Below are 27,044 nucleotides of genomic sequence, written 5' to 3' on the forward strand. Positions count from 1 at the left end.
CAACTTGTACCACATTTTACAACTGAGGTCGCACAAACATCTCGAAATTTGAGAAATCTTTTCAACGAAATTGTGCGGGGTTTTTTCAAGCCGAACTCTCGATTTCTTATAAACTGAACGACTGAAGTTTCCAGATTCTTCTTCGAATGTCATTCCCGCTCATATTGAAGTAATTCTTCAACATCACTAGTTCGAAAATCGAAATCAGGTTCCTTATCGAATGATTATTCCTTCGCATACAGTTTCTTCCATTTCGCTCTCCTCTCTCTCTCAATCTCAATTTTTTCCATATCAATAGAATCCATCCATTATCATTATCATCCATATCTTCATTACCGATGATTACGTTTTCTTCAGCCATTACACTAATGTAACACACAAGACTAATGAAACGCAAAGAACAACGAAATAATATTCTAATGCCGCAGACTTCTCTTTATTATATATCTTTTAATATCCCGCGTTTCATTCCAATTAGAGCATCGCGTCTCATCTACCTCAGCATTTCTCTACATCTTTAGCGGAGCGTGTTGAGAAAAATTGTCGACTATTCTTATTCGTATGGAAGGAAAGAAATAAAATCATAGATGGAATAAAAATAATTATTTATTGCACGCATCGTAAAGAATATCATTTACAGCACATGTTAATAATTCGCAATCGATCAATAATTCGCTGTTAAAAACATCACTCTCGTGTATCGTTTTTATAGCATCGCATACAGTAGTAATATTACTACGTTGTAATACAGTTTCAAATTGTTTAAATTGTTCATTTACGAGATACGTATTCTCGCATAACCAATTGTGCATATGATCGATACAATTTTCAAAATTAAATAAATGTAATAATGTTTCTGGTTTGATGTACAAAGAATTGCCACATAATGTGAGTTTTACAATTTTCGATTGATACATTTCGATCGTTAAATCTCCAATTCTTAATGGTGGAGCAGACGATTGTAGAAATTGTTCAACGTCTGCTTGCTTCCGCATCAAATTCCACATTGAAAAAGGCAACACTATTTGATTGCCTCGATTGTCGCCGAGAATCAGTTCCACGTACGATACAGCTCCAACGCTTATTCCAATGTCCAAATACTTGTACGACGTCGGGATTAGAGCGTACCTTCTTCCAAGTATGCGAGCCGTACGACGAGGCTGAATACTATAAAAATATAAATAATTAAACCAATATATTTATAATTTAATTAATATAACAAATTTTTTAAACGATTTAAACTTACATGTCACATTTTTGCTTCTTACACGGTGGAGTTTTACCGTTTCGAATCGGAACGTAGAAATTCATATTTCTTCAGCGGTGAACCTTTCACACGCGCGATTGATGCAATACTGCAATCGTATTAGAATTAATATCAATTCAAATAGTATCGTAAATTGCGATGTAGAGGGGATTATTGCTGACGCAACATTTTAATTTCCTCTAAAATTTTGTCGCGCCGATGTACGGCTGCATCATCCTCAGAACAAAGATTTAGCTGAATTTGCTAAAATCGAGCGCTGATGTACGGCTGCTCCTGATGCAATCACGTTAAATTTTTCAAATGTACGTGACAAAACGTGAAATTTTCAAGGTTAAGATTCGCATCGAAACAAAGATTTAGCCGAATTTGCTAAAATCAAGAGCCGATGTACGGCCTGATGCAATCACGTCAAAATTATTCAAATGTACATGACAAATAGTGAAAAAGTAACATCCAAGGTTAAAATGTGTATCATCCCTAGACAAAGATTTAGCTGAATTTGCTAAAATCGAGCGCCGATATACGGCTGCCCCTGATGCAATCACGTTAGATTTTTCAAATGTACGTGACAAAACGTGAAATTATCAAGGTCAAATTGCACACGGTACTACGGGGAATTTTTTGTAAGATGAAATCGTTCTAGAATGTTCGATGATAAAACAATGCATGAGACGGTATATAAATCATGATAGAGAGGCGCACCCCACCAGTAGCTAAAGTGTATCAGGAGTATCATTAGAAATTTTGTAAGTGTGCATTAGCAATATGGATGAGCAAATTTTGCGAGAGCAATCCGCTTTACTTGATTCGTTGGAAAATTACATTGTGTGGAAGCAACGATGCGACGAGTACATCGAGTCGCTAGAAGAGCAAAGTCGAATCAAACGTCCGCGATTATCGATCGGATGTCGACAATCGCTGATTGGTCAGATCGCGCGCCTCGAAGGGCTGAAAAATTCGGTACGTGGACGTTTCGTACACGCGGGTGCCGGATGTAGTGTGCGTCAAAATGCACTTGTGTGGCGCGAAATTGATACGGCGTTCGAGAGTCGCATATCGACTGGTGCGGTGATAAACTATAATCACATCGAACCGCGCCAATTTCTCGATGACGCCAAAGACATTGTGTTGGAATATGTGCAGGACGCCCTAAAAAAACACAGCAGTGTAAAAGTGAACACTATATTCAATGGTGAATTTGTGTCGGATGATAAACACGCGAATAAAAGTGTGAATTCAAGAAACTATGAACTCTTTCGCACATCTGATTTACGCGAGTGGTACGAACAGCGCGTTATCGAATCCACTCTAGCGTCTCTGGAAGAGTTTCAGGAACGCGATAGCGGGTGGGCATTATCGCGAATACTGAACTTGATCGTAAATATAAACAAGTATAATCCTTTGCGCGCGGGATATCACATCAAGTTATCGCGGGAGATTATGATGAAGAGAGCGGTGATTAACGTGCAATCAAAGAACAATGCGTGATTCGCGTGGGCAGTGGTCGCCGCTCTGTATCCCGCCGAAAGAAAGGCGGAACGAGAATCATCGTACCCGCATTACGCGACAGTGCTGAATCTCCGGGACATTGAGTTTCCAGTGACTGTGAATCAGATTAAGAAATTTGAACATGTAAATGACATTTCAATCAATGTGTACATCGAAGACAAAAACAGCATTATCCCGATACATCTTTCGAACCAGAAACGGGATAAGCGTGTGAATCTGCTGTACATTGAAGATGACAACAGCGTGGGACATTTCGCTTGGATCAAGAATTTATCCAGGCTCGTGAGCTCGCAATTGAGCAAACACAATGGTCAAAGATATATCTGCGATCGGTAAGTTTATTTTATATTATTTGAATAATTATAGGTTATACACTTTGTTACATAAATCTTAATTAAATTTTTTTTTCTTTTACAGATCTACATTATTTTTATTCAGACGCCAAGTTGCAGTCGCATACGGTCGACTGCGGAAAGATGAACGACTGCGCTGTCCGGTTGCCGAGCGACAAGGACAAGTGGCTATTCAACAACCCTAATCGGAAGGAGCGGCTTCCATTTGTGGTCTACGCCGACCTGGAATGCGTTCTGACCAAGACGGAAGAAGAAAAATTATATCAACATCATCAAGTATTTAGTTTAGCTTACTATGTACATTGCTCGACGACTCATTATCGGCGTATCATTCGCGTCGTAGCGCCGATTGTATAACATGGTTCGCCGAAGACCTCAAAAATTTAGCAATTCGCGTTAAGAATATTTTAAAAACAAATGTCCCCATGGTAAATTTAACGTCCGAAAAGTGGGAGAAATTCCATAGCGCCACTCAATGTCATATATGCGAAAAACCGTTCGCGCACGATACACGCGTTCGCGATCATTGCCATCTCACCGGGTGGTACAGAGGTCCCGCGCATTCAAATTGTAATCTAAATTATAAAGATTCTTTTTGTATTCCAATAGTTTTTCACAATTTATCCGGTTACGATTCTCATTTTATTATCGAGGAAATAGCCACAGCGTTCGAAGGGAAAATCGAGTTATTACCAATAACCAAGGAAAAATATATTTCGTTTACAAAAGATGTTTGTATAGAAGAAAAATCAAAAGATCATATAAAATTACGTTTCATCAATTCATACAAATTTCTCGCATCGAGTCTCGATAAATTGGCATCATTTTTGGACAAAGATAAACTCAAAATTTTAAAATCGGAATTTCAAAATTTATCTGCCGAAAATTTCAATTTGTTAACGCGAAAAGGTGTATTTCCGTACGAATACATCGATTCCGTTGACAGGTTGCAAGATACGTGTTTACCATCGCGCGAATCGTTTTACAGTTCCTTGACCGGTGAAACTGTATCCGAGAGTGATTACGCGCACGTCGAGAACGTCTGGACACGATTCTCCATTCGGACGCTAGGCGAATATAGCGACTTGTACTTCAAAATCGATGTCTTGTTATTAGCCGACATTTTCGAAAACTTTCGAGATAAATGTATCGAAAGTTACGGACTCGATCCAGCGTATTACTATACTCTCTCCGGATACACGTGGGATGCCATGTTGAAGCATATAAAGATCACGTTCGAGTTGCTTACAGACATCGACATGGTTATGTTTATCGAACGTGGTATACGCGGTGGTCTGAGTCAATGTTCGGGTAGATACGCTCGCACTAATAACAAGTACATAGAGTCGTACGATCCATCGAAACCATCATCGTACTTGATGTACTTTGATGTAAATAATTTGTACGGATGGGCAATGTGTCAACCGCTGCCCTATGCCGATTTTCAATGGGTCGACGATGTGTCCAATTTTGACGTATCATCCATCGCGCTAGATTCGCCTACGGGCTATATCCTCGAAGTGGACCTCGAGTACCCGCAACATCTTTACGATGCGCACACTGACCTACCGTTTTGCCCGACACGCGACAAACCACCTGGCAAGCGGGAATTCAAACTGCTTGCAACGTTATACGATAAAAAGCGTTACGTGATACACTACCGCTACCTGCAGCAGTGTACGCGGCACGGCCTTCGTTTAACAAAAATACATCGAATTTTACAGTTTTAACAATATTCCTGGCTTCAAAATTATATAGAATTAAATACATATTTCAGAACATTGGCTAAAAATGATTTCGAAAAAAATTTATATAAATTAATGAACAATGCGGTGTTTGGTAAAACGATGGAAAATGTGCGCAATCGTGTCGATGTAAAATTATTAACAAAGTGGGACGGTCGGTACGGCGCAGAGGCGATGATCGCGAAACCAAATTTCCACAGCAGAAGCGTTTTTTCGGAAAACTTAATCGCTGTGGAATTGCGTAAACTCGAGGTGAAATTCTACAAACCAATTTACGTGGGTATGTTCATCCTCGACATATCCAAGACATGTTTGTACGAATTTCATCACGAGTATATGGCGCCAATGTATCGCGACAAATGCCGAATAATGTATACCGATACGGACAATCTCACATATCACATCGAGTGTGCGAATGTGTATGAGAATATGAAGCGCGACATCGCTAGATTCGACACGAGCGATTATGCGGTGGACAATGCATACGGTATACCGCTTCTAAATAAAAAGGTACCGGGTCTGATGAAAGACGAAAACAACGGTGCCGTAATGACCGAATTCGTCGAGCTCGGAGCAAAGATGTACGCGTTACGAGTGAATGGGAAAAAGGATACGAAAAAAGTCAAAGGTGTCAAGAGCAATGTTGTCGCGAGAACGATAAGGTTCGACGATTACACGCGGTGCTTGAACGAAGAGATTGATATGACGCGTCAGCAGTCGTGTATACGATCTAAATTACACCAAGTATACACGATTCGCGAGACAAAAATTTGTCACGGACGACTTCTGCGAGACGGTGTCGGATAGTCGCAGTCGGGATCAGGATTCGCGATTTCGGATAGGCAAGCTAATTAATTATTCTCGGTGTTGCGGAAACAAAAAAAAGAAAAAAAGAAGAGAATACAAAGTGTGGGTGTAGTATAGTATAAACGCATAAATGCAGAAACGTGTGTGTATAAATGTGAGAACGTGTGTGTATAAATGTAAGAACGCGTGTATATAAATGCGAGAACGCGTGTATATAAATGTAAGAACGCGTATATATAAATGCGAGAACGTGTGCAGCGTGACTTCCGGTATGAGTTTTGCACGCAAGAATCAATCGAGGGCAACGGTATCCGGTGTACAATCGGTAGCTCGGTATCGTTTATTTGATGCGGTAGATCGGTAGTGTTTATGTATAATGCGGTAATTCGGTATCGTTGATATATGCGATAGAACGGTATCATTTATATATAAGGCGGTAATTCGGTATCGGTAAGATAATGCGATAGGTCGGCTTCGTTAATATCACGTAAAGTTCGGGAATTGGAATGCGTTTAAAATCCGTCGTGTATACAACAAAAACGCATCAGCTGTGTTGTGGTTTTCGCCTGAGAGCAATGCCCTCGTGAATCGCGGTGCATATCTCGGCTTTTATAACGGTTTATATTTGAGGCGCTCGGCTTTCGTGAATTTGATTTCGATTTCTATTAAATCTTTCGGGGGGGGGTGGATGTCGCGGGATTTCGTCGTGCGAACGAGAACCCTCGTCGGAGGCAGCTCTGCTCTCTACCTCCTGATAATTTGCAGCGGCGGTACGGTGGCGAGATGTATTGCGTGGTCGAGATTTCTCGACGGTGCCGGAGTACTCTCCAGCGCGGTTTCCCTTAGGCAGAGTAATTCGAGTCTAGAAAGGGCGGTCCTAAGTACGCTCGACCTTCTGTTCGGGGCTCGGCTGGCTTTGCTTCTAGGAATGGATCGTGATCTGGATTATTGACTTGGAGCAAGCAGAATCGGGATCTCAGTCTAGCTCTATTCGAGGGCCCTTTTTATACACCGGCTAATTAGTCTCGTGCCGGCGTACAAAAACAGATGCCCCCCACCGAGCGATTAAAAACGGTAACGGTATTTCTATCCGAGGTAAATCGAGTGCCTTCGGCTTTCCTCGGTTCGGTTTTAACCCGTTCGAAATGCTCGAACTTTAACGGAAATTCGGCGCGGTGCGCCTCTGTCTTTGCTCGACGGATCTTTTTCCTGGAGCTTCGTTCCGGGAATTCGTAACGTGCACTGGGGATGCATCGTTACAAATTACTCTGAGTCCGTACGACGACAAGCGATATATATCGTACCCGATACCACCGATACGCTACCGTGGGGACATTATCGGATACCGTTGTAAATAAATATATATTTCGTTTATTAATTGTATATATTTATATTGTATATATTTGTATATATATTTTGTACATAACCATGTATATATTTTGTACATTTTATATTATATATTTTTATATTTATATATTTATATTTTAATAAATTTTATATATTTTATACGCATATTTTATGATTCAATAAATGTTTACAATACATTATTTTTATGAATCCAAGAGTTGTATGATTTATCCATTCCCAACCATTTCAGTAAACTTCGTCACCCTTTTTTTGTAAAATTTTTTCCACGAGATATACGTCGGGATTGGCGACGCGTTGTAACTCGTATTCATAGAATCCTCCAGCGACGGGATTTCCCCGCAAATCTTCGAGTATGATTGTCGCGGGATTAGTTATCTGCACCTCGATCTTAAAAATTTCGGTCGTCCAATTTGGTGTGAAACCTTTTTCAAAGATGGTCTTGTATTTGCTCACGCATACCGAATCGCCTACTTTAAATTTTGCCGGAGCCGCAATTTTTACGTTACTGTACACCGTATTTAAAAGTTTTTCGACGATCGCCGGAGTGACATCGACAGGTCTCATACCGATGGTGCGGTGTTTTCGCGTATTGTACTCTGCAACGAGTCGAGATAGTTCGTCGATCCATTTGTAATTTCCATTCAGCGTAAACATTTTCCACATATTGTTTTTTAAAGATTGAATCGTTCCACGACCGAGGCTTTCATAACGGAATATGTCGAGTAATGATTAATGTTGTGTTTCTTCATGAGTTTCTGCACACTCGAATTGTAAAATTCTTTTCCTCTGTCGGTTTGAAAATTTTTCGGACACCTTTTATTGTCTCCAATAATCTTTGCGATCGTTCCGGACATTTCATTCCCGCTCTTACTCTTGAGCGGTACGGCCCACGCATACTTGCTCAACACATCGATAACCGTGAGTATGTATTTATGACCCTTGTTGAGTCGAGAGTACGAACGCATGTCCACCACGTCCGCCTGCCACAGATCGTCGTATTCGCGTACAATGACACGTCTTCGTGGAAAATTTATTCTCGCCGGAGCATGTAATTTCTCGACTAATTGCCGCTTTTCGGAGGTGTTTTTGTTCTCTCGCACGTTTGATCGAGGCATAATTAATATGTGATATTAGTATATCTCGCTTACTGTGCCAAATCAGATGTTGCATATCTCAGCATATTCTTTATCTCATCCATCATTAATCGTAGCGCCTGTACGTTTGTTTGGAGCGCGATAATTTTTTGCTCAATTTCTCTCTGTCGATCTCTCATAAGTTTATCCACGTATCGTTTGTTGACGGCGTCGGTATCAGCTTCCGGTTGCGCTACGCGTTGAATCTTGCGCGACCTTGCGTCAAAGCCGGTAGTAGTTTGGCAGAGAGCGTTATCGCGAACGTAATTTCTCAATAATCCATTCCATTCATAGTACAAATTGTTCGATGTTCCCAACGATAATCCAAATTTATTAATCGACATTTCGGTATCGAGAACATTGACCGAATGACACGTATCGCTGATGCATAGTTTAATTTATAATAATGCCAGCCTCGCGAAGTTCTTCGATAAGATTTCATTGTCGTGAGCATTATTGCCGGTTCGACGCGAGGCGTCCAGCAATCGCAACGATCCACCAATTCGTTGGGATCGTTCCAATGCACGTAATCGATCATGTTATCGCTTAGCGTCATGGTGCGTGGCGCGTCTATACCTCTTCCCACCTTTCTATCGGGGAATAATGGCGCAATTATATATTTGTACTTGTACCCTTTATTAGTTTTAATAGGATTATTAACTCTGTTGTCGCGCTTATGCGCATTTGTTATATTTAATATACTTTGATATTTATACAAATCGTCTCGAGTATATTTTTTATGATTGGGAAGTTTTTTAAAAATCAAATCGTAGATACCTTCGGTTCCCTTATATTTTATTCCATCGATAATTATATTATCTTCTTTATCCACATCGAAACATTTATCACCGAGCATCATTCCTTCATTGGTAAATTTAACACCGTTCATGATGCCGTTCATAATGCCGTTCATGATGCTCGATCGATGTATCGATGATGACTGATCGCTTTACGGTATCGCGAAATCATTAAATCCTCTTCTATATCGTCCATTAATCAACGTACTATCTTTATCAATGACTACGAAGCCATATTTGCGTTGCCAACATTTCTGACACAATGCACGGAAATCATCGTAAGACATGTCGGTATTCACGTGATCGTTGTACACATGTTTCAAGTTTGTGCCGTCTTGTTTAAACAGGATCAGCAGGTTCGCGTTGTCGCGTATAAGATGCTTAGGTATCTTGGCGTACGTCTGACAAAGATAGAAACAGTCAACGCTCGAGTGTCGACCCATTGCAAAGTACTCTCTTATCGTATCTTGCTTGTCGCACGCCACGTCATCAAAGATAAAGATGGAATTCGGAAGCACCTTGCTCGGTGGAATGACATCGCTGTTATTAGAGAATGTAAAATAACCAATTTCGTCTATAGGTGTTAGTAAATTTTCCAAGTATTTGTATTTCGGCTGTTGAAGCGATTTCGAGTATACGTACACGTTCTCGAAACGTACACCGTGCGCACTTTCTATTAAACTAATCAACATGTTTGTCTTACCACAGTTTGAAGGGCCGCAAACGATACCGCGTATAGTAGTCGGTAGCATGTTTCCATGCTTCCGTACTTTTTTCTCCGATATTAGTCTATCGTCGAAATTTGATACTTTGATTACCCGCGCTTGTCGCACGAACCGCATGTTTTCTCTTTCGAATCAATTTTGCGAATGATCATGAGGAGACCTATTTATAGAAGTGTCTCGACTCAAAACTGCTCAGTATCAAAAATGTTTCTTCTTTTGTCGGATGAGAGAGACATTCTCCGGCTTACCACCGAACAACTGCAGTATATCCCAAAGATTCTTTTACTGCAAAATTTCGGTGATTACGTTGAACGATTATGCGACAAGCTTCCAGAATATATAAAGGCTGATTCGGAGGTTCGACAATATCGTTCGTGTATGCGACATTACAACCAGCCGTGGCAACGAACACACATTGACGGTCCACCACCGTTAATAAAAGATTGCTACGAATGTCAGCGAGAATCGTAAGAGGCAGCGGTCTCTTAAATCGTGCGATAAACGCGCTTTCCATCGAATTACATTCCCGGTTATCGGTTTTGCGGGCCGGGAACTCGATTAGAAAAACGATTGGCTAGAGGCGATCGAGGTATCAATCTATTGGACGCGGCGTGTCGCGAACACGACATTGCTTACGCGCGAAGCAACGACCTCGACCAACGTGACATTGCGGATCGCATACTAGCTGCAAGAGCGCGAGAACGCATTACCGCGAGGGATTCGACTCTCGGTGAGAAAGCAGCCGCTACGACTGTTTGGACGGCAATGAAGGCAAAGACAAAACTCGGCATGGGGATGAAAAAGCCATCGACGACAAAGAGGAGAAAAAAAAGAATATTTCCAGTAGCGAAACGCGGTGGTATTTTATCACTTTTACCGTTGTTGGGAGTTGTCTTTGGTCGGCGGTGTGGCGGGAATCGCAAAGGCGGTAAACGACAGCAAGGCAGCGCAACGTCAGCTGGAAGAGATGCAGCGTCACAATCGCGCTATGGAAGGTCACGGACTTTATCTCGTTCCGTACAAGCGTGGACAGGGATTCTCAACAAAGTCTAAGAGAAAAAAAAACGTCGAAAAAACATTAAAAATGCCTACGGGTGCGACAACTAACGTGCAATTGGAACAATTTGCGAAACGTATGCGCATACCTTTCTTTGGAGGTGTTTTCATGCGTAATAATTTACCGATAAGCGGTGTACGACGAAACGAAAGCGGTATCGTCAATTTGGAAGTTGATGGTCTCGGTACTCATTGGGTAGCGTACGCAAAGAGAGGTGATCGTGTCGTATATTTCGACAGTTTTGGAAATCTTCGACCGCCCAAGGAACTTGTGCGATATTTCGGACAAGTGAAGATTGAATACAATTACACATCTTATCAAAGTTATAATCAGAGTATCTGTGGACAGTTGTGTTTAAAATTTCTTCAAACAATCAATTTAAAGCCTGACAATCCATCGTCATGACTCAGTATTCGTTCGACATGTCACTGACACTTACGTTGACTGGCAGAAGCAGCGTTCTCGCTGTAAGCTATTTCCCCGCTATAGATTTGACCGATGCCGATTATGAGCTCGGATTAACAGATTTTGAAACTTATCACACGATTCCGAACGTAAATTTTTCGAATAATAAATTTTATTTTGACAACGACGACAAGGAAATTACGATTTCCGAAGGATCGTACGAATTGCACGCCATAAATGACTATCTCAAACGCGCAATTTTGCGAGATGAACACTTTTCCAGAGATGTTGAAAACGATTATGATGAGGAATATCCAATAGTGCTCCGCGCCAATCACAGTACGCTAAAGAGCGAAATCAAATGTGCCTACAGAATAAACTTTACCAAACCCGACAATGTAGGATTCTTGCTTGGATTCTCGTCGAATCGTATATTGCAACCTCGCAAGTGGTATGAATCGGACGAACCTGTTAATATTATAAACGTAAATATTATTCGTATAGAATGCAACGTGACTACTGGTGCGTACAGCAACGGCATGCGCGTACACACGATACATGAATTTTCACCGAGCGTACCGCCAGGATATAAGATATCGGAAACGCCGGCACAGATCATTTATATGCCGATCGTCGTACGGAGCATTACGGATTTAACGATACATATTGTGGATCAAAGAGGTCGATTGCTCGATTTTCGAGGAGAGGAAATTACCGTAAGATTGCATATACGGCGGCAACAAACATAATATGCTCGTGTTGAACGAAACGGAGCACGCGAGAGACAATACTTTTACGCGGGACAATACTATTGCAGTAAGGCGAGCAGTATCGGGTGACAATAATAAGATAGCCGTTAAAAAGAAGCTGAGCGCGTTGAATCGTGAATTTTTGAAATCATTGGGATTCATCGTACGAAAAGAATGATTGATATTTTGAATATCGAAGGTGAGTCTTTGATGATCGCCTCGTCAAGATTGAGACTCATACATACAATCCGTACGCCAATACGACGCTTGGATACAGTGACAAGATACGAATACCTTGATACGTTACTAGATACGACTAGATACGTTACCGTGCGAAAGCTTTCTTTACATCGAGGGAAGATTTAATGTGCGTAAAGCGAATGATGAAATGAAGGTCGTATTGGGAAACAATTGTGTCTCATTCATGTTTGATGAGTTTCGATACGAACTCGATGGAGTAGAGATTGATCGCAACAGAAATGTTGGAATAACATCGACGCTCAAAAATTATGTCTCTCTAACACATCAGAAAAGTATAAACTTGAAGAACGCTGCTTGGGATTTGACGTACAACGGTGACAAAAATTATTTCAACTTTTGCGTGCCGCTCAACATGTTGCTGGGATTTTGCGAAGATTATAAACGCGTTGTGATTAACGCTCGTCACGAATTGATTTTGATACGTTCGCGCAACGATAATAATTGTCTATTCGAACATCCGTCGTCGGAAGCTGAGATTGAATTACTCAAGATACAGTGGCATATGCCTCATGTAATATTGAACGAGATTAATAAATTATCAATGTTGCGAATGTTGGAAAGCGGACGATACTTGAAAATGAGTTTCCGATCTTGGGATCTATACGAATTTCCTCTGCTACATAGCACAACCAAACATTCGTGGACCGTAAAAGCCGCCTCCCAACTAGAGAAATCGCAATACGTGATCTTTGCACTGCAAACTGGTAAAAAGAATTCAGTGCCACAAGATGTTACATTGTTCGATGACTGCAAATTGACCAACGTTAAACTCTATTTAAACTCGGAATTTTATCCCTATGATGATTTAAATTTAGATTTTGAAAAAAATAGATTCGCCGTCCTATTCGACATGTACTCTCGTTTTCGCAAATCTTATTACGGATGCGATAATAGCACCGCGCTATTAAGCATTCCAAAATTTCTAGCGGTCCTCTAGCGGTCATTGATTGCTCACGACAAAACGAGTTTGTCAAAACTGCTACCGTGGACGTGAGAATAGAGTTTGAGTGCAGGGAAAATATACCGGCGAATACTACCGCCTATTGTTTCATCTTGCACGATCGGGTTGTCGAATATAATCCATTGACTAATGTAGTCCGCAAAATTACATAGGTCAGCAAATATCCCCTTCATTGCACATGAAGAAAAATATAAAAGATTGAGATATTTGACGATCGACATCAGTCTGCGACTGGATCTTATCATCATGACTGCGCCAACGTTTGTGGATCTGCAAGGATTTATCGTTGGGAAAAATTTTGCCGTGAAGGAAGCTGCGGTTTTGAGAAAACGATCCGTACTTTCTCATTACATTTTTACATGTCCGGTACCATGGCACACGCTCACAAAATCTGAAAGATGTCAGGTTTTATGGCTGATTAAAAACCACCATGGATTATCGTGGAATGATGGACACGTTTCATATTGAAAGTCAAAACGCTTAATCACGACAGCGGAGATGGGTGCAACGGAGGAGGAGGATCCGTCACCTTTCGTGTACGTTAAAGGACACGAAAAACGGCAATGGCTAGCCGATATACTGGACGATGATTTGAGAAACGATGTCATTATCGAAACTTTGGATGCAGACTATGAGGATGTAGCTTCTTTAAATAAGTTAGATGTTAAGAATACTATGCGTTGTGAAAATCATGTAAAAAATTGCGCTTTACAAAATGTATTTAAGATTTATAATTGGTGGTTGAAACATCATGATGATGATTCTTCGAATCCATATTTATAATAAATTAATGTTGCGATATATTTTTATCGTCTTTCTTATTCTCTCCTTTCTTTCCTCATCCCTATCTATGTACGTGCGCAGTATCGTGTTTCCGTACGTGACACTGCTGCCACATATATTGTATTTCGATACTACATTGTGATATATTGTAATACATTTAAATAATTGTTCGATAATTGAATATAATTTTACATTTGATTTTCGTTTAACGGGTGTTGATTTACGTTCGTTTCCATTCAATTACCGTTCGTTTCCGTTTGACGGTCGTTCGTTTCCGTTCGATGACCGTTCGACGGTCGTTCGATGATCGTTCGACAGTTGTTCATTTTCGTTTGACGACCGTTCATTTCCGTTCGATGATCGTTCGACGGGGCGTTTATTTCCGTTCGTTTCCGTTCGACGGTTCGTTTCCGTTCGATGACCGTTCATTTTCGTTCAATTACCATTCGTTTCCGTTTGACGACCGTTCAACGGGTGTTCATTTCCGTTCGACGGTCGTTCATTTCCGTTCGACGACCGTTCATTTCCGTTCGTTTCCGTTTGATGACCGTTCGATAACCGTTCAATTACCGTTCATTTCCATTTGACGACCGTTTGACGAGCGTTTATTTCCGTTCGATGGCTGTTCAATTACCGTTCATTTCCGTTCGACGGGGCGTTTATTTCCGTTTGATAACCATTCGACATTATTGCTATTATTACATTATATTCACACACACACACACACACACACATACACATAAATGTATTGACACACATTTAATAAATTTTATACACTAGGCAACAAAATTATCGCAACACTCATTTATACCAAAATTTCGCACAACTTCAAATAATCATAACTTCGTTAAAAATTATCGTAATTGAAAGTTTTTTCTCTTATTTTAAAGCTTAAAGTCTCTACTTTAAAATGCATTTGACCAATTTTGAATTTCTTCTTTCCTCCTTGCGCTGTTTCTTTAAAAGTAAAGACGTGTTTTGTCTTCAAACATTTGCATAGTTTGACGCACTCCACGGAGTAGAATGAATTTTTTTCGCAAATGCCACGACAACCATCGTAAAATTTGGACTTTTCCCTGCAAATTAAAAAAAAAGAGGTTCGTACGATTTTTTTTCGAGGAGTTAGGATGTATCAAAGTTATGTATGCATTTTTGTCAGTTACCGCCAGCATTAGCATTACCCGATGTGCACCACGGGGAAGTTGCTGATCGGATTTCGCACATCGTGTGTGTGTGTGTGTGTGTGTGTGTTACAGCAGAGATGAGGACCCCACGGTTCGTCACTTCCGCAGTATTTTATGACTCCAAACCCTCTCTGCTGTGTGTGTGTGTGTGTGTGTGTGTGTGTGTGTGTGTGTGTGAATGTGTATGAATGTGTGTGTATGTTGCATAAAAAATGTGGGTACTCTCGCACTTAATATGGTGTATTCCCACCTCGTCGAATGACTTCTTGTAAACGGTTATGGATATTAATGCATGGCCTAATTGTGGCCTGAGGAATTTCGTGCCATATTTGTTGTAATGCTGCTCCCAACTCCTGCAGATTTGTTGGTTGTCTCTCAAAATCTCGTAATTTTCTTCCCATCATATCCCATACATGTTCAATGGGATTCAAATCCGGGCTCATTGCTGGATGTGGTAACCCCTCGATGTTATTTTCTTCAAGGAAGTTAAGAGCAATCCTGGCAAGTGTGGGCGAGCGTTGTCATGCATGAGAATAAAATTGCGCCCATTTGATGACGCATGGGTATTAGTGAGGACGCAAAATTTCCTGTACATAACGTTCTCCTGTCAATCCAGGAGGTGGTATGATGACGAGATTTGTGCGCTCATGCATCGATATTCCACCCCATACCATAACAGAACCACAACTAAACGCTCGAACAGGCTCGACGCAGTTTTCTTCAAAACGGTGTCCACGCCAAACACGGACTTCCATCGGAACGGAAAAGACAAAACCATGATTCGTCAGTGAACAATACATTGTTCCACTGTCTCATAGTCCAATTCTGATGAATGCGTGCATATTGTAAACGAGCACGTCTATGAGCCACAGATAACATTGGCACTCGAGCACGAGCTCGCGACCGCAAGTTTCCTTCGTGCAAACGCCTCCTGATTGTTTGAGCACTAATTTGTCTGTGCGGAAGAACTGTATTTGCAATTACTCGTGCAATTCTTGATGGATTGCGATTTGTCTCATTGATGATGAGACGATCTTCTCTAGCTGACGTTATTCGTCTTCGTCCTTGTCCTTTCCTTCGACGAAATCCGCCTGTTTCTTGATAACGAGCCCAAACACGTCTTTACTTTTAAAGAGACGGCGCAAGGAGGAAAGAAGAAATTCAAAATTGGCTAAATGCATCTTAAAGTAGAGACTTTAAGCTTTAAAATAAGAGAAAAAACTTTCAATTACGATAATTTTTAACGAAGTTATGATTATTTGAAGTTGTGCGAAATTTTGGTATAAATGAGTGTTGCGATAATTTTGTTGCCTAGTGTATTTTAATTAAAAAAAAAAATCTAATTTATTTGCATGCCTCTCTTTGCGTTCCCATCCCTGTGTCTCTCTCGTGCTAGTTGTAAGTATCGTAATATCGTTCTCTCTCATGCGTTAATCGCAAGTCTATCTTCATCTTTCGCGCTTAGAATGAGTAATCTCTCGCGCTGACACAGAAAAAATGTATAGATTGTTAATAAATAAATTTTATGTTTCAATTTAAAAAATGTGATTATTTACGCGCCTCTCCTTGCGTTCCGTCCCTTGCGCTATCTCTCTCTCGCGCACTAGTTATAAGTATCGCGATATCGTTCTCTCTTGTACACGTTGTCTTCGCACTATCGTTCTCTCTCTCTCTCGCACGCGTTGTCTTCGCGCTATCGTTCTCTCTTTCGCGCGCGCTAATTGCAAGTCTCGCGATATTATCGTTGTCTCTCTCGAACGTGTTGTTTTGCGCTATCGTTCTTTCTCTCTTTCATATACTCGTTGCTCACTTACCTTTGGGTCGTCCTTCTCCCACCTATGCATCGTCCTTGTCTCACGATGACGCCATCCTTGTCACACTCGTAGCACTATTATTATACTTTTCCCACACGTAGCGCTGTCCTTCTCACACCACCGTCTTCTTTTCGCGGATCCCCCTTCACCTCGCGGACCCCCTCGTCCATCGCTTGCGCCGCGGATCCCCCTTCCCCGCGGGTGACGTCACCCACCGCGCGCCGCGGTTCCTCCTTCCCCGCGCGTGACGTCACTCCCCCGCACCGCGGTTCCCCTCGCGCCTCATCTCTCCTGAGAGGACCTGAGTTAGAACTCTCATAGTCTTACTACTTACACGCATCGAAAGCTAACAAATCTTGTACATATCGTGTATTTTTACGCAATAAACTTATCCACTATATTACTCTTGTGTGGCTGTCACTGTGTTACAATCAAAGGAGCAATTTTACGTTATTGCATCCCGTCACTCATCCAGTGCGAAATCACGTTAATTGCAAACTCGCGATACCCTCTCGGGTGTGTCCCGACAAAACAAAATCGCAATTCACAGGTGCGATCCCGAACATATACGTTATATATTTTTGTACCTTATTTATATATAATATACTACAAAAAATAACTCAAATGTAATAATACTTCTTTATTTACGTGGGTTATTTTGCCAAGGCACCTCTCCTTCATCACAAAAGTAATCGCAAAATTCATCGCGCATCTGAATGCAGTTTCGCGCACTGGTATTCGAACCACAATGATCGATATCTCGAAAAGCGCAGTCATCTTCAATGATTCTCCGTCAAGAACCTGGTGTGAAACTATTTGGATCATCGGCATAAATTTCATCCACCATACCCGCAGAAACGTATGCATTTTTGCCAATGTCGTCTTTACGGATCCAATTATGCAGACCAACCGTCGCCTGCACCATCAATTTAGCATTCTCTGGGAAAGCAATAATTGGTTTGCGATATATTCGTCACTGGCTGGCTAAAATACCGAAAGTATTTGCAGTAATTTAAACGTTTACAAACCTCAATGTTACTACCAAACGTTCTTTCGGTTGTATGGGCTCTCGAATAACATTTTCTTTTACCAATAGTGGACTAACAATCAACAACAATTCCTCCAATTGTGTTGCGGACATTCGGAAATAATTGTGGAATCATACTCCATCCTCTATGGTCAGTTTAGGAATCGACACATAGTAAAAACTGTGCTCTGGACGATCCTTTAGATACGGTGCCACCTAGTATTGCTTCTTCCTGTACGGTCTCTTCTCATTTTCTTGCAATTTTCGCATAATTGCACACAACACCAGTATTCGTCGTTTCCTAACCTCTTTAGCTATTATTGACGGCAATGTATTTCGCAATGTTGCCGACAAAATACTATTCGGGCAGTTTAAACGAACTTCGACACGCATCCTTAATTGTCAGTTCATACACGAATTAAATCTATAAAAAAACGATTTAAAAAACAAGAATACAAATTCACAGCGATTAGCGATTTGTCGCTCCATGAAAAAGTAGCGGGAGTTTAGCGGCTGGCGTTTTGTCGACGGCTTTCTTTCTCCTCATTATTAAGGGGAAATGTACCACAGAGTGAGGGTAACCAACTGTATCTAGCGCTTTGACGCTGCGTGAAATTGCACCTTTATGCCTTACAACCTTATGCTGCGGCTATTGTAGAATTGCCTTAACACTTGTTTGTTGAAAATTAAATAAAGACAGACAATGGGTGTGTTTCGGGATCGCATCGCTACAGTAGCGTTATTGTAGCGCTACATAAGCGTGTTTCACGTTATAAAGCGCTATAGTACCCAGACAGCACACATGTCCAAAAAACATCTAAAAGACGACTTAAAAACGTCTTCTAGAAAGTCCTCTAGACATCTTTAAGACATCTTTTGGCCTTTTTGTGCTGTCTGGGTAGCGCTATAAAAGTACGTTTCAGGACTTTCTGCTACAATTGTAGCGGTCGCCATTTTTTTCTGCTACAATTGTAGCAAAAAAGCTGTAGCGCTACTAGAGTCCCTATAATATAGAGTCTGGCCACTTACTCCTCAAAATGGCGTCGTTGTGTGGTGGGGATGACTCGTATTGGCGTCTTGAATGCAGTGAATATCGAAGTTAACCTAACCGTATGTTAATCGCGTGTGAATTGCATATAGAATACCGTGATTACACAAATATTAAGATAATAAAGGTGAATATATATTTTTATCAGCAACTTGTAATAAATGTAGAATAAAAATGTTAAGAATTATATCCTTTCTTATAACCAGTGAAATCCGTTAGCAAATCAAAAACACGCAAAACTTATTCAGTTACGGTGCTTTCGCTAAAATACATTGTTCTTTGTAAACGATGAAACGTTCACATATTTTTATAATATGGAAATTATTATTCGTCAATATTTGCCTTACGTAAAAGAAAATATGTGCAATGTTTTTCCATTTTACATGAACAAAATGAAATCTATTATGTGTTATATAAAATCGTGTCATGGTGCGGTCCCATGATACGGAACGTATGCGCAATGCGGAATTGGCGGAACGCTCGTGATTGGTTTAATCTGTTTTATGTCTGTTCTGCCGATTTCTATCCGCAAGTTTCTATTTTATACACATTTTGTGCGGAACTTCGAAATTGTGTGTATGATGAAAAATGTCGAAACAGCAGATATCCGTAAAAATATTATTAAAAAATATTTTAAATAAGAGTGTAACAAGGAATGGTCCAACTAATGCTAATAATGCGTCAAATAATTGAGGTGCCATTCTAAAATAATCCATATATTTTTCTGTGTCTTCGATCAGCATTTCCTTTACAAGATTCTCACTTGCTCCTTGTTGGAATCTTCTTTCTAAGCTGAATATAGGTCGCATCCAATATTTTCGTAATTTTTTAATATTTTCATTTTTTTTTACAATTATATACAATGAATATAATTTTATAATCTTACGGCGTAATTCATTCTTTTTAAATATACACCAACTTTGTTTTAATTTACTTAACAATCCACAAATAATAATAAACAATTTTTCAGAATCCATATTCAATATTAAGTTGTTGTCAGTTTTGAAAGTTATATATGAAATTCATGAATTTTTTGACATATATGTGTGAATCCGATCCGCATAAATTTGTATTTCCTATGTCCCATGCAGCGGAAAATACGGAAGCGTAATTTGCGCGAGCCAATAATGTACGCTGTTCCGATATAGACAACAAAAAAATCTATGGGAAAGAATCTTGTGATTGGCCAACACCAATTGCGTTTCCGCGTTTTCCGCTCCATGGGACATAAGAAAATATATTTCAACGGAACGCAATTGACGGAATGTCTGTGATTGGACGAACTTCGTTCCGCCAATTCCGCATTGCGCATACGTTCCGTATCATGGGACCGCACCATCACAATTTACCGTTTAACATTATGAAACGTTTTATTTTATATAGAATGCGTATTTCTTGTAAAAAAGGTAAATTAAAACAAAAAGAATATAGTAGCAAAACCATGGCCATGCATTCTGCATTTAAATAAAATTTTATTATTAAATTTAATTTAATTTAATTTAATCTATATACAATCCCTGCACTGTAATTGGTTCCGCCATTTTGAGGGGCTTGCGAGCTGAACCAATAAAAATAGGTACGATGAGTGGCCAGACTCTATGGCCGGTATTCATAGTCCGATCTTATATTTAAGATCGTCTTAAGTCTGGTCCGAGGTTGACTTAAGACCTCCTTCAACCAATCAAATAGCTGCGTAGCATTTCAAGCTCGAACTTAAGACGATCTCAAATATAAGATCGGACTATGAATACCGGCCTATATTATAGGGACTCTAAGCGCTACTGTAACGATGCGACCCCGAAACACACCCAATGCTCACGAAAGTGCGAACGCGACAAGTGGAACGTGCTTTATATGTATAGGATATATAGGCTGTGTTCCATATAATGATCGCAACGCTCGCAGAATCATCTTATCTTTGTTGTTCGCTAAAAGTTAAACAAAGGCTGCGGTCGGGAAGACGTTCTGGATGATTTGAAACATCATTCTATCTTTATTCTCATGGAATGTAGAACAAAGATAGAATGATGTTTCAAAGCATCCAGAGCGTCTTCCCGACCGCAGCCAAAGACATATCATGTTTACTAGTGTCACGATCATTAAGTGGAACGCAGCTATAATAAATCTATTTCTCGAGTATCATCGTTCAAAGGTAAAAGTAATCCGTTATATTATAAATTTGTATTAATGTGGCTAAAAAAAAGAATACGAGGATTGGAAGTATGAATTTTACGGAAAATTCAGATAAGCAGGTTATCATAGATGATCGTCTGCATCATTTTATTGAGACCGAAACGAAGAAACAACAATTTCAAGTTAGTTTCGATTTCATTTACGCAAGTAAATTCGTAGATTAATATTTTCTATTTATATTTTGTGCCTTGTATAATAAAAAGAGAATTCTATGAATATTTATTTTATTACTAATACTTTGATTATATATTTTTATAATAATAAATATTTAAACTTTAATCCCAATAATATATATATATATATACGTGAGCATTAAAGTTTATTATTTAATTTTGGATCTATCTGTAATTATATGTCCAAAAATGATTATATTTATTATATCTTTTGCTTATAAGAGCAGTGTATTAGATAATAATTTATAATGATATTTCAGGGATTAGTACATGAACTAACAGGTATTTGTTGGGAGACTTGTATGGACAAACCATCACCACGCCTAGAACCCAAAGTTCATAAGTGTCTCGTGAATTGTGTGGAAAGATTCATTGACACTACTAATTATATCACAAACAGAATAGAACGTATTGCGACAAATTTACAACCTGAATCAGATAGTATAGAATGATTTCATCATTCTGAGAATGTACCAATCTTTATCTTCTATCAGTTGTATAAAGTTTGTAATATATTTATATATTGTATGTGTTAGATCTATATAAGTTCTTGATCATGTTTTCAAGCAGTTGGGGATTTTTAAAGCGTCATAAGCGTAAGTTTGTTATTGGAAGTATTATTGTTAGTAGTGTCATTTTTTTAACACGTTATACACAGCGCAAGCTTCAAGAATGGCAAGATAATGAGATAAGGATGCTAATGGAAAAGACAAAGAAGCGACAATATTATGAAAACATAGAGAAAACATGCAACCAAATGACATTATCCCTTGCAGCAACCTTAAGAAACTCTGTGATCAAAGAAAATGATACAGAGACTATTATAAATCAACTTAGAGATGGCACTGCCAATAAGATAGTGTCTTGGAATCAATTAAAAATATTAGCATTTACACGATCAGCTGTAATAATTTATTCTTATACAATGCTAGCTACATTTCTTCGTATTCAAATTACTTTGATTAGTGGACATATGTACAAAAATGCACAGAATGTGGATAATGGGATTATTGAAAATGAAGTACAAGAGAAATATATGACACTTTCTAGCTATTTTATATATGAAAGTATAAAGAATTTAAATAATCTCATAAAAAGTAAAATTGTTGAAGTCACAGCTTCATTGTCTCTGACAGAGCAATTAACATTGAGAGATTTAGAACAAATTTATTGGGCGCTTACATCTTCTATATCCACTGATAGTTTGAAAGATCCTGTCAAAAATTTTACATCTTATATATTGCAAAAGAACACTGAAAACAATGATACATCTATTTATAAAAAATTGATTGATCAGATGCTAGATGTAATAGAGAGTGAAGAAGTACAAGATTTAATGCAAAAGAATATCAGGAGTGGATTTGTTTTATTAATGGATCATATATCTATGTATTTCAATAACTCTTCTAAAATCAGTAATATATATGAAGCACGAGATGCAACATCACATTCAAAAGAGTCAAACATCAAAAATTCAACTTCAACTTTACAAGATGCAACTATGAATGATGAGTCAAATGAATTTGTAAATATTAATAAAACTACTATGGCTTTGGCCAAAATTATTCCTATTATAAATGGACAAGTTCCAGATAATCCAACACCAAAAGATATAGCAGCAGATTGGCTCCAACATCTGATATTAAATAGCGAGCTTAAAATTCTTGGAGCGAATATTTACGAAGCATTTAGCTGTTCTTAAAGTTAAGTTCAATTCAACATTATAAAAATTAGAAAAATTATTTCAATTATTATATTCTGTACAAAAGAATATATCAATTCTACTTTTGTCTTATATAATATTATATTTAAGGCTATACATACAAGTATTTTGTATAGTACTACAGAAAAATTTTGTTGTATATCTATAAATTAAAATAAAATTAAGACTTCATTATTCTTTTATTAATATTAATGCATTTTTACATCTATATAGCACAAAATAAACTTAATTTATCAAATAAGATATAATTGATTTCTTCTGTTTCAAAATTATTGTGATTGGAAATTATATTTATTCTATTTAAAAATTTTTCTTGAGTTTCCATTTTTAGATCATAAATAAATAAAAATATTGCGCGTTGTCTTTCACTGTGTAATTTTAAGAAAGGTTTTTAATTTAAGAGGAAAATTAAGTTATAATAAAAATAAAGGAAATGTATTTTTAAATTTTGGGACGGTTTTTTTAAATATATTTTATGAGGAAATATTTAAATATAGAGCAATTTGTTCTATTTAAAATATATAAAAATCTTGTAATTAGTTAAATAAATAATATTATTACTACATAATAGCTAAAACTTATTATTCCACATTATACAATGTCAATAATAGTGTGGCATTTATAAGTAATTAATAATTTAATATTGTAATAAGACTTCATTGGTTTAATATGTTATCAATTTTATTGATATCTAATTTATATATCTTTACGAAACATTTAACTGTAACCTTGTATGAAAGTTCTACATTTACACATTTCAAATACATTATATTCTAATTCTGATTAAAATGACTTTCTTGGACTATGAAATAATGCAATAATAATAAAAAATCATTAATAAGAATAATATATTGAAAAAAATATGAAAATGATTTATTTCCATAATTTTTTGATAGACATATTTTTTTCGGAGTCTTTCTGCATCACCTTTGCTACAGCCATCTCAAAATCTTCTTGAGTTACATGAACACGACGTTCTCTAAGAGCATACATTCCAGCTTCCGTGCAAACACCCTATAATATAAACAAAATCGTGTTAGCCTAGTTTATACTGATTGATACTCGAGCAATATATATTTGAGCTAATTAATTAATTTATTAGTTACTATTTGAAATACATATCAAACAATTGGTATAAATTAGACTATATTGAAGGACATACATTTCATATATTTAAGTTATTAGAGGCTAAATTTATCAAAAAGTTTCTTATTTTTTTTTTTAAATAAGAAAGATGGTAATAATTTAATAGAAGATATATCTTAATTATTCTAATGACATTTTATACATTCATATTCTATTATACAAATATTCTATTATAAATTTCCTATATATATTCTATTAACTTTTATCTATTATTTAATCTTATCTTATTAGCAATTTTTTTTAAGCATTTTAAAAATATTTTGTTAAAAAAAAAAAAATTACATTTATATTTAATACTTACTTATATACTTATCTTATTTTAATAATGAAACTATAAGTTAAATTTTTCATTACCTTAACTTCTGCTCCTGATGCACCTGGCATAAGTTCAGCTATTTTCCTTAAATTTATTCCGCGTGTCAAATTCATTTTTCTAGAATGAATCTTTAAGATGTCCAATCTAGCCTCTTCATTTGGAGGTGGAAATTCAATCTTACGATCAATACGTCCAGGACGTAATAAAGCAGGATCTAAGATATCAATTCTATTTGTAGCCATAATGACTTTTATGTTTTTTGTTGCCTCAAAACCATCCAATTGATTAAGCAATTCTAACATAGTTCGTTGAACCTAAAAGTATAATTTTTAACATAATTAAGAAAAAGCTATATTTGTATATTTACATATATATAGTACATATATTACACATACTTCACTATCGCCACCAGATCCTGATTCAATTCGGGAACTTCCAATGGAATCAATTTCATCCATAAATATTATAGATGGTGCATGTTCTCTTGCCATCACAAAAAGTTCACGAACCATACGTGAACCTTCTCCAATAAATTTCTGTACCAATTCAGAACCAGATACACGAATAAAGGTGCATTCTGTATGATGTGCCACTGCTCTCGCAAGTAAAGTTTTACCAGTACCTAAAAAAAATTTTTTTATTATTGTGATATAATTGAATAGATTATGATTGATTGTTTATAATAAATAAATATAATAAAATAATACTGAAAAAGTTTCAAATACATAATATATATATTTTTATAATGTAATAAATTATTACCTGGTGGTCCATACAATAATACACCTTTAGGTTGCGCAATTCCAAGAGCATCAAACAATTCTGGATGCTTGACTGGCAATTCTATAACTTCTTTTATTTCCTTTATCTGCTTATCTAAACCTCCAACCATTTCATATGTAGAATCTGGTACTTTTTCCACCATCATAAGTGACACAAGTGGATCAACTTTATTTGGCAATATCTTATGCAGAGTATAACTTTCATTGCGCAAAGCTACTCGTGAATTCGGTGTCACATCATTAATATCAATATTTTTATCTATGTCCACCACAAACTTGCCCTCAGGATGTACTTTGACTAAAACTTTCTTTTTGTCCATAGGTTTAACTACCTCCCCTACATATGAGCCTTGTTCTTGTAAAAGTTGTAATTCCTCTCGCAGCATACGTACTAAAAATAAAAAATAAAAAGACATTATGATAATCGTATATTTTAATACAATTTATCTTATATAATTGAAAATAAATCAAACTTTTTTTAATTACACGCAATATTTTCGTTATTAAGATACCTTTTGCATTGAGTTCATTACGTTGTGCCTGCAATCTTCTTAAATTTTGACTTTTTTCAGCAACAATTAATTGTAATTCCTCAATCTTTGTAATATAATATGGTTTAAAACCTTCTCCCTTAACATTCTTCTCATCAATCTCCATCTAAAAAAGATTTTGGATTAATTATAAATAAATATATAATTGCTCTTTTACATACATTATGTATATAAAAAAAAATAATTATAATATATAATAATTAAAATTTGTTTACCTTACTCATAAGTGTCATGATCGATTTAAGAATGATAAATATTCCAGATAATTATTAATATATCACGATTTAGTAAGAAAAAGAAAAATTATGTATAAGTTAATCTTATTTTCGATGAGTAAATTATTTCTTGTTTCTTTTTCTTTACTTCTTATTTTTTGCATATCATAAAAGCAACATCATCTTCTCACAGACTTCTTTATAATATATTAAACTAGAGAGCTAACTCCTCAAATTTTATTGATATAAAATGGCCACGAAATAAATACAACTAGAGGTTTGTTCTTTCCAGCTGAACTTTCTGTACTAGTTCATAAAGTGTATACTGAGGCGTTCTTTTTAGCAGAAGTGACGTCAAAGATGATTGTTCTTTTCAATAGTGCAACAGAACTGAGAATAGCAGTTCACTGAACTGCCTGCCCCAGGTCTTGAGTTAGTGCAGCGGTACAGTTCAATATGGCAGCTTAGATAAAACGAGAATAACATTATAATTTAACCTAAAATTAAAAATTATATTGGGTCTGTTCGTTTTAGGGTGCGTTTTCACTTGACGCTAAAAAGTAGCGTCAACCATTGGTTGAACAATGAAGCAACTACTTACTTCTTTGTTCAACCAATGGTTGACGCTACTTTTTAGCGTCAAGTGAAAACGCACCCTTAGCTGCACTGCTGCACTAGTGCAATAAGTTAGAAAGAGACGAACATACTTTCTTTCACTCTAAAGGCCGCAGCACACACTTTTGCATAAGCGCATAATCATAAGCATAAGAAAATTGATTGGTTCATTTTCTTATGCATATACTTGGGGATCAATCAATTTCCTTATGCTTATGGTTATGCGCTTATGCAGTATGTGCTGCGGCCTTAACTAATTGCACTAGTGCAGCTAAAACGAACAGACCCATTATCTTTATATTTATTTTTGTAAGTTATGTTAATACTTAAGATTTTT

General features: G+C 37.5%; 3 protein-coding genes across 3 annotated transcripts; 2 read left to right on the forward strand and 1 right to left on the reverse strand.

Moving 5' to 3' along the window:
• The first annotated feature begins 21,141 nt into the window (after positions 1-21,141).
• Positions 21,142-21,878, forward strand: LOC105253887 (mitochondrial import inner membrane translocase subunit Tim8 A). Its single transcript, XM_011262229.3, has 2 exons — positions 21,142-21,308; positions 21,620-21,878. The coding sequence occupies exons 1-2, from the start codon at positions 21,216-21,218 to the stop codon at positions 21,809-21,811; spliced, it is 285 nt and encodes a 94-aa protein (XP_011260531.1). The 5' UTR covers positions 21,142-21,215; the 3' UTR covers positions 21,812-21,878.
• On the forward strand, positions 21,877-23,203 carry LOC105253886 (peroxisomal biogenesis factor 3; the record flags this gene model as incomplete). The annotated part of the gene is made up of 1 exon (XM_011262227.3): positions 21,877-23,203. A coding segment is annotated over one exon (1,185 nt), but the record flags the coding sequence as incomplete, so codon positions are not given.
• Positions 23,204-23,931: 728 nt separating this feature from the next.
• Positions 23,932-26,110, reverse strand: LOC105253885 (26S proteasome regulatory subunit 8). The gene is made up of 6 exons (XM_011262226.3): positions 26,093-26,110; positions 25,839-25,983; positions 25,307-25,717; positions 24,940-25,166; positions 24,583-24,858; positions 23,932-24,096 (listed from the first exon to the last, which is right to left on the reverse strand). The coding sequence occupies exons 1-6, from the start codon at positions 26,108-26,110 to the stop codon at positions 23,956-23,958; spliced, it is 1,218 nt and encodes a 405-aa protein (XP_011260528.1). The 3' UTR covers positions 23,932-23,955.
• Positions 26,111-27,044: the final 934 nt, after the last annotated feature.

Source organism: Camponotus floridanus, unplaced genomic scaffold, assembly GCF_003227725.1.
Source record: "Camponotus floridanus strain SB8 unplaced genomic scaffold, Cflo_v7.5 scaffold106, whole genome shotgun sequence".
In the NCBI taxonomy this organism is placed as follows: Eukaryota; Metazoa; Arthropoda; class Insecta; order Hymenoptera; family Formicidae; genus Camponotus; species Camponotus floridanus.

Coding starts and splice junctions, on each gene's coding strand:
- LOC105253887 (XM_011262229.3), top strand. CDS start 21,216: ATGAATTTTACGGAAAATTCAGATAAGCAGGTTATCATAGATGATCGT. Junction 21,309..21,619: donor CGAAGAAACAACAATTTCAA/GTTAGTTTCGAT, acceptor ATGATATTTCAG/GGATTAGTACATGAACTAAC.
- LOC105253885 (XM_011262226.3), bottom strand. Junction 24,859..24,939: donor GATCTGGTGGCGATAGTGAA/GTATGTGTAATA, acceptor TTATACTTTTAG/GTTCAACGAACTATGTTAGA. Junction 24,097..24,582: donor CATCAGGAGCAGAAGTTAAG/GTAATGAAAAAT, acceptor TTTATATTATAG/GGTGTTTGCACGGAAGCTGG.